General features: G+C 52.7%; 1 protein-coding gene across 1 annotated transcript in view; it reads right to left on the bottom strand.

Annotated features, from left to right (window-relative positions):
* FKBP9 (FK506 binding protein 9) overlaps positions 1-12,904 on the bottom strand; it is a 14,749-nt gene extending 1,845 nt beyond the window's left edge. Inside the window, exons 1-9 of the mRNA XM_026052327.1 lie at positions 12,743-12,904; positions 8,325-8,470; positions 7,992-8,181; positions 7,154-7,299; positions 5,866-6,055; positions 4,015-4,160; positions 2,671-2,857; positions 1,358-1,503; positions 79-242 (exon numbers count right to left, since the gene is read on the bottom strand). Coding sequence (XP_025908112.1) covers positions 79-242; positions 1,358-1,503; positions 2,671-2,857; positions 4,015-4,160; positions 5,866-6,055; positions 7,154-7,299; positions 7,992-8,181; positions 8,325-8,412 — 1,257 coding nt within the window. The 5' untranslated portion in view covers positions 8,413-8,470; positions 12,743-12,904. The remainder of the gene's footprint in view (positions 1-78; positions 243-1,357; positions 1,504-2,670; positions 2,858-4,014; positions 4,161-5,865; positions 6,056-7,153; positions 7,300-7,991; positions 8,182-8,324; positions 8,471-12,742) is intronic.
* Positions 12,905-13,132: the final 228 nt, after the last annotated feature.

The following is a 13,132-nucleotide window of genomic DNA, read 5'->3' as shown; positions in this document are numbered from 1 at the left end:
GGAGAAAGGAGAAAGGAGAAAGGAGAAAGGAGGAGTGAGAGAGACCCCCCCCTGCACGGGGTCTGCTGGCGGGGTTACCTCGTCCAGAAGAACCTCTCCATCGTGATTCTGGTCGATCTCCTCAAAGAGGTTGGGGGAGACCTCGCCGTTCCACACAAACATGTAGCCCTCGGGCAGGCCGGACACCAGCTCCAGCAGCTCGATGTCGAACACCAGGACGGCGCTTCCAGGCACTTCCCCTTCTGCCAGGACAAAGAGCAAGGATGGGGGTCGCCCCCTCTCACCCACTCTCCCACCTTGCCCTGCATCTCTGCCCTTAACCTTTTCCCCTGCCCACTACCCTCTTCCCCCAGAATTAAGCATCTCTTCCCACTCCAGCAGGTGATCCCGAGCCCATCCAGCCTTCCCGGTCAGGCCATGGAGCGCGAGGCGGGCACAGGCGGATGCCTGTGCACGGAGCCACAACCACCGCGAGGCACAGACCCTGCAGCCCCATCTGGAGCCGCCCCACAGCGCCCCACGGCTCCCTGCTGGGGCAGGGCCCTGCTCCAGGGGCCCTCCAGGGGCCCTTCCCACCTGAGCCGTTGGGAGACTCCGTGAGGGGCTGAGCCAGGGGCAAACACGGCACGAGCAGCACTTCAGGCCTCGGGGTCACCCACGGCACACGGCGTCTGCGTGTGTGTAAGCCACTCTGTATATTCCCTAGCGTAGGGATTATTTCCACTATCAAGTCTTAAAAAAGCTTCGTTCCAATTGTTCTGGTAAGCACTTAGTATAAAGTGCTATATATATCTATCTATAAATATAATAATTCTGCAGCTTTTTTTAAAAAAAATGCATAGACTACAAGTTGTGGGAATGAATGATTTTCCTTTCTCTCTCTGCTGCATACACTTAATTTATTCTTACAAAAATAAAGTAGGTATCACCTATAAATGCTGGGCAATAGCAAATAATGGTGCTCTCTTCAGACAGGCAGCAGTTTACCAAAGCAGCGACTGGAGTTGCTCTAATGCAACGTGAATGATGCCCAGTATCCCGGTGGGGCAGGATAAAAATATTGTTTTACTGAAACAACAAAAGTTTCAATTAATTCTAACTGCCTGTAATGACGCGGTGTGAGGCAGCAGTGCCAAACGTTGCCTAGTTGTGACCCTCAGGACTTTTCACTTCGTGAACAGCCCTTACGGCGGGCGGGTGCGAGCAGCGATGCTCTCTCCCCTCGCACAGGGGCATTTTCAGCGCTCCCCTCGGCGCCAGCGGCCTCGTCACGCGGCCCCGCGCAGGCACTGCGGCGAGGCAGCTCCCGCTGCCGCTCGCGGTGGTGCCTGCGGGCAGCGATGCCGGCGGCACTCACCGACGCCCTCCTCTCCGTAGCCCAGGTGGGGCGGGATGACGAGCGTGCGCCGCTCGCCCACGCACATGGCCTGCAGCCCCATGTCCATGCCCAGCACCACCTGCCCCGAGCCCAGCACGATGTTGTAGGTCTTGCCAAGGCTCAGCCTGCGGGGGGAGATGGAAACATCATCGTGAAAACGCAGCAGCATGTAGCAGAATTTCTCTGGCTCAGTGTCATCATGTCATCACTGTCCCGCCACTGACAAAAATGCACTTCCTGCCCAGCGCTCTGCTCCCCCAAGCAGGTTCCTGGAGCTCTTCTCAAGGATCAGGCTGCAGCCAACACCAAACACAGGGGTCCCTGCTGCCAGCCAGGGCTGGCCAGCTGCCCCAGCATTAAAATTACAGGTGTCTTGAATTAAATCTAATTACTATAATCAATCCTGCCAATTAAACCTCCAAAGAATGTTATCTTTAAACAAAGGCTTCCTGCCTTGCAAACTATTTTAACTAAGTTGTTTTTCTAGCAGATCTACAAACTCCAGACGTACATTTGCTCCAGAAGCACAAAGCTGCAGCTATCTGTGTATATTTACAGGTGCAAGCCATCCCTTTAACTAAATCACTCACCATAATGTACTCGTCACTTATGCACACTTAACCACAGCAGCTTTGAACTCTAAGAATGCTACAATATTATATATTGTATCATCAATAGATGTAGATGTAGAATGATGCAGAATGCTACATCATTATATATTATATATTTTTACATGCATATACACTATGGTATATACACTATAGTATATACACTAGTATATACACTATATATACACTAGTATATATGTATATATAGTATATAGTATATATAGTATATATATATAGCATATATATAGTATATATGTAGTATATACACTAGTACTATAGTGTGTACATATATAATATTGCACAATATTATACTGTGAATTACACCTTGCTGCTGGTATCGTACTTCTAAAATACGCCATTAGCAGAAATCAGCAGAAAATCCCTAGGCACTCATTGCCTGGAATGCTGCTTTCTTTTGCCAGTCTGCCTGCTTCAGTCTCTGGCCTGGGGGCAGCAGCCCCGGCCTGCCTCACCAGCCTGCAGGAGGGAAGGGCAGCGTGGCTGTGCCAGCCACCTGCTGCCCCCGGGGCAGTTTCTCACATCCTAGGTAAGCAGACACGACAGGCATATTCCAACACAAACAGTCCGTCTTGGACACAAAAAGGCTTTCCTCACCCCTAGTGCGTGCTGCAGGTCGTTCCTTGAGCTTTCGCGCCCCGAGGGGACGCTGCCCTGGGCACTTACGTGGAGTCCAGCAGGGTGCCGTCCAGCAGCGACGCGTTGTAGTGGTACTTGAGGTAATCGCCCTTCTTGCTCAGCACGCTGCAGTTGGCCGGCTTGTGCTTGACGGTGATGCCCACCGAGTCCGCAGGGTTGTGGAAGTCGACCACGTGGATGTCGAAGATCAGCACCGCAGAGCCCGGGATCTTGCCTGCGTAGGAGGAGGCGGCGCTCGAGCGGGTTTGCAAAGGCCTCGGACTGCCCCTATGCAAGAGCATCCGTCCCCCTTAGGCCTGACAGGGCCTGGCCTGACAGGGCCTGGCTGGCTCCGGTCTCCGGCTCGGAGGACGGAGGCTCCCCGTGCGCAGCGGGGCTGCCGGCAGCACCCGGAGCTGCAGAGACCAGGGGGAGCTGCCCACGGGCACCCGCTTCAAGGAAGCATTTCTGCCACTCAGAATCTAAAGATCACGCAGAAATGGGGCAATATTTCCTGTGACCCTCCCAGTTGACGGATTTTCCATTTCATGCACCAACTCGTTGCTGATGGGCAAAATTCTCCTGGAATTCCTCATGTGTCAAGGGATGACATTGTGCCTTGAAGGCAACTCCCTTCCCTCCTTCCCGGGATAATGTGCAATTACATTGTCATCAATGACAGGCATATCCAGAATCAACTATCAGTTTTAGTGACAGAAAAAAATAATTCCCAAACCACCATAGTATAATTTGAATAGAAATCACCAAAAAGCATCTTTTTGTGTAAGGTGTCAGCTTCCCCGCGTAGCACCCCGGTGGTAACTTCTGAAACTCCAGCCATAAACTTGTGACTGGTTAGAAGGATGAATATATTCAACCTCTTGCAATCCTCTGAGGAAAGGGGAGCCTTCCCCAAGGAGCTTTCCTGGCACGCTGGACCCACATCCCACGCTGCTGCCACGTGTGGACCTCGGAGTCCACAAACCCTGTGGCTGTGCAAGGAACGGGGCAGGAAACCTAACACCCTGAATTCCTTTCAGCACGGAGCTCGCTAAGGGATCAGAAGGGAGATCCGCTCTGCAGAGTTCCTGACACCCAGGTGTCTGTCTGCATGAAACACTCAGCAGCCAAATGGCCGCGGGTCACCAGTTACACGAGAGGCTGCCCCGCATTCCTACTGCCCTGCCCATTAAACTAATTAAGGTAATTTTACAGGTTCAACCCTATCGGTTGCACACCTACCAAATAACAGAGGAATTCATAAGCCTTGCAAATGTGGAAAAAAATAAAGCGGAGCGGGTAATTTAAAGCGTATCTACATGCAACTGCCCCGAGGAGCAAGGAAACCCCATTAGCCAGGGCAGACCGTACGAAACAACAAGCCAGACTCACCGCTTCCTTCTTCCCCATATCCAAGATGAGGGGGGATCGTTATCCGCCTCCTTTCGCCAATGCAGACGCCCAGCAGGCCCTCGTCCATGCCGGGAATCACGTAGCCCTTGCCCACGTAGGTGTCGTACGTCCGGTTGCGCGCGTAGCTGCGGAGAGCGGTCGCTCTTCAGCGGCGGCCGCCAAGCGCCACCACCTCCAGCCTTAACTGCCCCCATCCCCAGCCCAGCCGGGCCTAAGAAAGGGCCTACAAACTACACGGGGCTTAGGTGACACCCTGCAGCACCCATCCCATTTTGCAACAACCACAAGGATGCAGTTTAGGTGCCACGGGTATCAGGTGGCAGAAGCAGGTTCTTCACCTCAGATGCCTGCAAGAGCAGTGAGTCATGACAAGAGTATCCACCACATCCCTCCCTTCCAGACTATGCCGGTCACTTAGGTCCAGGTCACAGCATCTCCCTCCACACCTCAAGACAAAACGGGTCTACAGCAACAGATGATGTTTACTGTGAAGGATGCGGCTGTGCTCTGCCCTTCTCGGGGCTTGCTACCTGAAAGCTCAAAGAAGGGAACGCGCAAAGGTTTCACTTCAGCCTTAGAAGGCATCTCCGGGGAAGGAGGAGGCCTGGACAGACCCTCATGCAGTTCAGAGCTTTGTTCAGCTACCTGCTCTAAGCCCGGGCAGCCACTTCTGCAACCCACCATCACAGAGAAAAAGAAAAGTGCGATGGAAAATTATTAGTGCTCTCGACCACCTTGCTAGCCCTGCGTGGGGAGCGCTCCTGTTCCGTCGCGTGGTTTTCCAGGGCAGCTCCAAGGTTTTCAGGAGCTGCAGCAGCTGCTTTGCCACTCTCTGCAGGACCAGCCAACTCGGCAGGGTGTCCCCAGCTCAAACACAGCCTGGCCTGTAACTCCCGCAGGGAACAGGGAATGACCAACAAGCCCCACGAAAACTGTCAGCTCTCCAGGTGACAGAGCAGCCCCTGCCTACCTAACAACTGATGCTATCTGCTGATAACAGCCCTTACATAAATACCACAGCCACCTGAAAACTCCCTAATTGCCGGAGTGCTCCAATCTCTAATTGCACATAACTCAGCTCACGTTGCAAGCTGCTCCCGATCTGCAGCTTACTGCATCCGTAGAAGTGCGAAGCCGTTTTCTAGGAGTTTATTTTGTAAAACATTTCACGAGTGGATCATTTGCGACTCTTTTTAGCTACTCATGTCAGCTCTTCTACCTGGAGTAGGAAAAGTAAGCCCTTGCTGACTAAACAGGAAAAAAAAAAAACCCAAAAACCCCAAAGTGTCAGGAAGCTACAAGGATATTTATTATTTAGAGTATAATCCTGCACAACTCTCACGTGCCCAGAAAGCTTTGGGCCCCAGTGGCAGTGATCCCTTTTCCACTATCACCCAAATCCTGTTGCTGAACTCTGCTCCGTAAAACATTATCCTTCAAGACGCAGACAGACACTGCTCAAACACAGCAGGAAAGACTATGCTGACATCAGGGTCTGGTTTAAATAACCTCCGCCAGCCACGAGCTCACCGCTTCGCAATTCCCTAGATGTTAAATTGGAATCATGTTTATTTTTCCTCTCCCGTTAGCAAGCGACCGTTTCACGACAAGCTCTTGGCCTGAAGCTCCCCACGGACCTTGCTCCACGTGGTGGATCACAGCCCCTAGATGGCATCAGGCACTGCCCAACACTTGGCCTTGGGAGGCCTTTCTTAGGGCAGCCTCCAACCCCCTCACGGATTTCCAAGGAAGGGAAACCCACCAGTTGTACCGGGCACATCACGGACAGCCACACTGGGGAATCCGAGGGCAGGCTCCGGACCCGCTCACCTGGAATCGAAGAGGGTGCCGTCCAGCAGGGAGCCATTGTAGTGGTAGCGCACGAAGTCTCCGGGGCGGCTGCGCCGCTCGCAGCGCTCCGGCACGAGCTGCTGCTCCACGGCCACGCCGTCCTTGGGGTTGTGCAGGTCCAGCAGGGCCACGTCGAACACCAGGGAGGCCTGCGCAGGGATCTCCTTACCTGCGCCGTGGGAACAGCAGCATTAGCAAGGAAGGGCACGGCGCGTAGAAGGGACTTGGGCTTTTTTTACTGAAGAAAAATAACCTTTTTTGGAGTATCAGGCACTTCCCCTACAAATATAAATGAACATAATCCACTAAAGTCGCCTTTTGTTTCGTGAATTTGTCACTTGCATTCAATTACTTCGTTTTGTTCTCATTAGGATGCCACCTGATCACCAAGAATTGCAGTGTCTTCAGCGACACCTCTCACAGTCCCCTTGCACGAGGTCCGTCTGCGCTGCATGCTCAGCCTAGGAGTGTTTCCAACATCTGGGGGAACGTACATGGAAATAACAGCGAGATCTGGCCCTCCTGCTCCTCCTACTTGGCAGCAGCAGAGCAGAAGAGCACCTGACGGAGGTTGAAAAGGGGTCAATGGAGTCCCTCGGGGAAGAAGGACCTTTCTACAGGTCCACAAATTATATCACAGAGAGGTGTCAGAACTTAAAACCTTGGCAAAATTTTCAAAGGCAAGAGTATCCATGGAAAACAAAACTCTAACGGTAAATAAAGTCAGGGAATGAGTATGAAAACTTGCACACCACAAACACAGACAGTCCTTAAATGCTTAGAGCAGAAAGAGAATTTAAGCAAGGAGGAGTCCCCAGGACTCCCAGTGTCCCCTCGCTCAGTGCATGACCCGCAGGCTGCATCCAGCCTGCGAGCAGTTAGTCCATCTGGTAGCTATCCCTGGGGGCTCTGCTGCCAAAAATGAGCAACACTTGGACTATCAGAAGTCACTGGAAGAACCAAGCAGTCACCTGACTTCTAATTTCCTGAATACTAAACACAGAGGAAATTTTCTGAAAGGAAATTAAATTTGACCATATAACGGTTCAAATTAGAACCAAGAATATTGTCAATTTACTGCCTGCAGGAAAAAAAGGAAATCCTTTCTCATCAATGACCTCCTGCTCATCGTACATTTGAACCTCCCTTTTCCACCAGAACGTGCCATTTGTCAGTAAGTGGTAACGACGCTGCCCCTGAACTAAAAGAGAGCACAGATTTGAGTTAGAATGTAGACTGCTTGGGAAAGACAAAGAGTAACTTTTACCGTCTCCTTCTTCTCCATAGGCCAGGAAAGGTGGTATTGTGATAATGCGCTTCTCCCCTACGCACATTCCCAAGAGACCCTGGTCCATACCGGGAATGAGCCACCCAATTCCAACATAGGTATCGTAAGTTCGCATCCGATTATGGCTAGAAATGTAAAATAAAGAAAAAATAAAAATACGTCACAGGGAGGGACGGAACTAATCCCCAGGGGCCCCACCACATAGGAACAGAACAGCTCTCAAGGCGCTGCTTTAAATATTTTGCTCCTTGATTTACCAAGGCCTTGCTTGGTAGCATTTTCCAGAGCACTTAACTGGCATATGAACCTAAATATTTTTTGAAATGAACCTAAATATTGTTTTGAAAACTGACTTGCAAACGCACCAGCAATGGTATTTACGTATCACTTTCCTCGGAACATGAACAGAATAAAATCTCAATGTGAGAGTGTTACTAGTTCAATCTCTTTAGCAATCCTGTCTGCTCAGTTTACAAACATTGCATCTAGCTTGAACAGCAACGCTGCAATTATTACAAAAACTGTTAGCTGACGACAACAGACAGTAACATGGATACAGGGAATGAGAGAAAAAATCTGGGCTTCTGATGCCCATGTGCAAAAAATGAAATTGTTTCACAGGTTTGAGTCCATGCTGCCGTGCCACAATCCTGAATAAACTACTGACATGGTGTGAGGCTGGCTTTAGGTTCCTGCAAAACCTCTCTGTGTTTTGGGGCAACCAGCATTACTTGTGGTATCAGTGGAAGCATCAGGAAAAATCTGCTTTAGGTGACGTGGGACTAACACACCCCAAGCGCCGAGCCCGGCCGCGCACCTGGAATCAAAGAGGGTGCCGTCCAGGAAGGTCCCGTTGTAGTGGTAGCGCACGAAGTCGGACACCTGCACCGTGCGAGGACAGGCCTCGGGTCTGAAGTAGGTCTCAACCTGCACTTGGTCCTCGGAATTCCACAGGTCGACGAGGAGCACGTCAAAGTGGAGCACGGCGTCGGGCGGGATCACGCCGGCTGCAAGGGCAGAGCAAGGCGCGCGGTGGCACCGCGAGCGGTGGCCTCTCCCTGCGCCTCCCGGGGCGCTTCCCGGCCTCTTCCCGCTCGTGTCCAACCCCGCCGCGCCATGTCCCGTGGGGAAGCCGCGCCGCGGGACTCACCCACGCCCTCGCTGCCGTAGGCGAGCCCGGGGGGGATCTGCACGAAGCGCCGCTCGTTGACGCACATGCCGAGCAGCGCCTTGTCCATGCCCGCAATGAGCTGCCCCTTGCCCACGAACACGTTGAACGTGGAGCCCCGGTCATAGCTGCAGAGCCAGGGGAGGGCAACAGAACAACGAGAGGGGCAGTGACCGACCGCTCCCAGCGGGTTCCGCAGAGCTTGGCTCGTTTCTGCTTTATGCTGTTAGCACAACTTTTATTCAGAGACAGCTGCTAAGAGGCAAATCCCAGGATTTCTGGAATTCCAGTTCCCCCTTCCCACCGCTGCTCCTATGGCCTCTCAGATGGTTTGTAACGTGTGATGTCAACTGCAGAAGCCCAGAACGGCAGCTGTTCAATGCTAAGCTAATGCTTAACTAGTGCTACAAGCAGCACTGGAAAATCAATGACGAAAGGGACGGGCTAAGCACTATGTAAGATACAAGGATGGCTGCTCCCGCATAGGCTCCAACCTATTTGTATCAGTTGATTAACGCCTTTATGTAAGTTGATTAACCAGGAAAACAGGACACGAGATCAATAAGCTCCATGACATGAGACCTCGTGGTTGGAAACTCTCTGTGGGAGCAGAGGAAAGGGGAGACGGTGCCTTTTGTGAGACCTGGCAGCCAGCTACCTGCTTTCCCTTCCGCAGTCGCAGCCCTCACGTCATGCAGATCGGAACCAACGGCAGAAACCACAGATGTGCTTTAAGCAGCGTGTCTGCGGGACCAAGAATTGATTCATCCTGCCAAGCCTTCCCCTGTGATAATGCGTGAACGCTGGGTAAGTAAAAACTATGCACAGAGGATGATAAAATATTCCAGAGGCCACTGAGAGCAGCAGCGCTGGCGTGATTTCAAACTAACACAAGCTCTTGTGGCGAGAGCTTAACTACCTTAAACCCACGCCGTGGCCTCGCTTTGCCATGTCTGAATTTCTGCTCTTATTCCTATTCTCTTAGGGCAACATTCAAGTATAAGCCAGGGGACACTTCAAAAGTTTCTTGCCTATTTTTAGGCTTTCACTTATTTTTCCCAAGCTCTTTTTACAATTTAAAATATATATATTTTTTTTTTCTTCCGGATAAAAGGGAGCACTGAAAAAGAGACAAGGGCACGTGTGTCTTTGCATGCTAAAACACCCTGGGAAGCTCCTGGCTGCTTCCCAGGGTATCACTAGGGAAATGATGTCAAACTTTCCTTCGAAGCTGGAGCACATCCCTGCCACGGCATTCCAAGACTCCCAGCAGGCCCAAGCCTCAAAGCCCTCAACTATTTGTGCAAACGATCTCTCTGTTTACGATTTTCCTTCTGGCAATTTTTTTTTTTCCTTAAAACAGATATGCCTCTGTACAGGGCGCTCGTGGCTCTGGCACAAATATTCCTGTTCCTAGAGAAGGAGGGGAAATATTTAAACAGGCTCCTGACAAACTCTGCTATGTATGTAAATAGAGAATTAAGATGTTATTAACATAAAAGATTCTGGAAAAGAAAGAACAAGAAAAAAACAAGAAAAGTGACGAGTTTTATGAATTGCTACAGAATATGACCATGTCTTGGACAGATTTAGAACGAAAAAGGATTCAGTCCTTTGTACCTAAAATGAACCTACAATTTAGAAGCCTTTGACACCAAGTGAAGAACTGAGCAAAGCAGCGCGCAGACCACGCAGCTCTGCACGACTGACTTTGCAGACTCCTTAAAACTAAGCAGAATTAGTTTCCATTAATGGGTATTACCAAAGTCACAGCAGATGTACATGCAATTGGAATTCAGGCTTTACAACCTTCCTCATCTTAGGGCCGAGGGAATAAAGCCTCTAACACTGAAAGAAAAAAAAAAGCTAAAGAATATTTGGGCAGCAGACTAAACAGTGAAGTTAAACTGGCCTTTGTTCCTCCCTACAGATATCTTCTAGACCAATTTCATGGTAGAATTTGACTAAATTGATGCTTTACCAGTAAACATTTTCATCAACTTAAAAAAAACTTGCCTTTATGAGCAGTAGAATAATGGGCCTTTTAGTATTTTAGGTCTACTTTAGGTATAAATTGGTTATCTTAAATTTGTAAGCAGCAAGCATTAGGGGTTTTAAGAGAAATATTCCAAACTATTCGTGCAGTTAATCTACGGATCCCAGCGACAGCGGGCTAACACCCGTCCTATATCCTATATCCTATATCCTATATATGATGTTTCGGGGACGAGAGGAGCTGGAGGGTGCCCAGTTCCGCTCTGGTGCCGCAGAACCAGCAGGCCGGGCCCGAGGGCCCGCGCGCCAGCGGCTGAGCTGGGCCTGCCCCTCCAAACACCGGCGCCAGGCCCGCTCCCAAAGGCTCCTCCAGGTGTCCTGCCTCGCCGCGGGATAAATCGGAACCACATTTCCGAGCACGTGGCCGGTTTGCAGAAGGAGCACTGAGGATGCAGCCCCTGCACGTCATCCCCCTGCGGCTAAGGTGTTTTGCAGCTGCCAGCAAAGCCGGTGGCTTTGCAGGCTGCGTTACGTCGAGCTGCACGGTGCGAGGCCGGCGCCGCGGCCAGGCCCCTGCTGAGGTGGCAGCCCAGGCTGCGGCGCTGAGCAGCCTCTGACGGGCACCAACTCCCCCGGGGCCGTGGATTCCCTTTGAAGCCACAGTGAAGATTACTGGGATTACTGGGAATAAATTTGGGGTTATTTTTTTCTTTCTGAGTAATACTTCGATCTGCGGCAATGAATGAATCAGGAAAGAAAAAACAGCGAGTGGCGAGAGGGCCGTATCAGCATCCTCGGCACCCTCCTGAGCCACTGCTCAGGCTTTCCGATGCCAAAGAAGCTCCAGGATGGGTCACGTTGCTTCAGGAGTAACTTCCACAGGGCTTCCTGAGCAAGCACAGCCTGGTAATTCCTGCCTTTCTCATGGGAAGGCCTCATGCTTTTGTGCGCACTCAGTTAAGCTGGAGCCTTGGAGATGCCCAAAGCGCCCCGAAGGAAGGGCCGGCAGCCGTGGGCCAGCCTGGCCGTTGCTCCGCGCTGCCAGCACCCGGAGCCACCATCCCGCAGCCTCTGCGGGATGAGCGGGACCACGGGCTGCAGCCCGGTGGGATGTGAACTCGAGCCCTGAGGGGGATGCACTCCGGGGTGCAGGGAAACAATCTGGAGATGGGAAGGGGGTGCAAACTGGCCAGAGGTAGGATGCGCATCGGGGCCTGAGGGATGCAACCAGGTCAGGGGCAGGATGCACACACGGACCTAGGGAAAGGGATGCAATCCGGACCAGGGTAGGATGCACCCGGTGCCCATGGGATGCAATCTGGACTCAGGCAGGATACAAATGAGAGTCCGGCAGAGGATGCAATTTGGACCAGGACCTGAGGGGTGCAATCCAGACCGGAGCCAGGACACACACTGGGAGCTGAGGGATGCAATTCAGACCCAGGCAGGACACACATGAAAACCCAGGGGATGCAATCCACACTGGAACCCGGCAGGGCAGGACACAGACAGGGACCAAGGGAAAGGGATGCAACCGAGACCCGGGCAGGATGCAAACGGGCCACTGGGAGACGCAACCCAAACTGGGACCTGGTAGGAGATACAATCCAGACCAGGGCCAGGATGCACACCAGGACCTGAGGGATGCGATTGGGGTTGGGGCAGGACGCACACAGACCCCAAGGGATGCAGTGTGCATCCAGACAGCATGCAGACGGGTGCCCTGGGGCGGATGCAACGCGGAGCGGGGCCGTGGGGGGTGCAATCCGGAGCGGGACCTGGCGAGGGGCACGATGCGGAGCGGGCCGCGCTGCGGCGGGAGCGGGGCAGACCTGGAGTCGAAGCGGGTGCCGTCGGCGAAGGCGCCGTGGTAGTGGTAGCGCACGAAGTCGCCGCGGCGCACGGCGCGCGGGCAGCGCGCGGGCACGAAGCGCCGCTCCACGCGCACGTCGGCGCCGTCCCAGGGAGCGGGCGCGGGCACGGGCGGCGCCTGGCACGCGGCGCGGCCCCGCAGCAGCGCGCCCAGCAGCGCGCCCAGCAGCGCGCCCAGCAGCAGCGGGCCCCGCCGCCGCTCCATGGAGCCGCCACCGCTCCTCCTTCCTTCCTTCCCAAGCTCCCTCCCTGCTCCGGCTCTTCCTGCGAAACTTGCAAACGTGGATGAGGCGCCGCCGGCCCCTTCCCTCGCCGCCTCCCGCCCTCCTTCCCGCCGGGAAGGGGCGGCCCTGGCGCCAGCGCCGAATTATTCACCCATTCGAGTCCGTTTTACGTGTCTGATCCCGGACTATATGGGTTATATCCTGGGCTATAGCCAGGATATAGCCCCGAAGGGGGGGCCCTGCTATAGCCCAGGATATAACCCATATAGTCCAGGATATAACCCATAAAATCCCCACTTTAGTGCTCACCTTTGGATGCTCCGTGGGGACCCAATAAATGCCACGTTGGAGCTGGGTGTCCCAAGCAGATGCGGGCTCAGAGCTGGCACCCGCCCGGTGTCTGTTACTTTCTTTTTACTCCCTTGGGCCTCGTGCGGAAGGAGCAGCTCAGGGTTGTTCTCTGCCACGCTGGAGTGGTGCTGGGGGAAAAATACAAGGAAAAAATGAATGGACTCTTTAGCATCAAAGCCTGAACATTAAAAGATAAATAATGTGGTATTTTTGAAAAAAGAGATGCTAAATTTTAGGACATGGGTTTCCTGGTGGCCTTCCTTAAGCACCGCAAGCCCCAGGAATACCCTTTATTCAAGAAGCACTGAAAAGTTATTCTTAACATTCTGCTAGTTTACAAAGCATATA

This window comes from Nothoprocta perdicaria, unplaced genomic scaffold (assembly GCF_003342845.1).
Source record: "Nothoprocta perdicaria isolate Ctin4 unplaced genomic scaffold, notPer1 scaffold_87, whole genome shotgun sequence".
Classification (NCBI taxonomy): domain Eukaryota; kingdom Metazoa; phylum Chordata; class Aves; order Tinamiformes; family Tinamidae; genus Nothoprocta; species Nothoprocta perdicaria.
The sequence above is the reverse complement of the archived record's forward strand: the minus strand, read 5'-3'. Positions and strand labels throughout refer to the sequence as shown.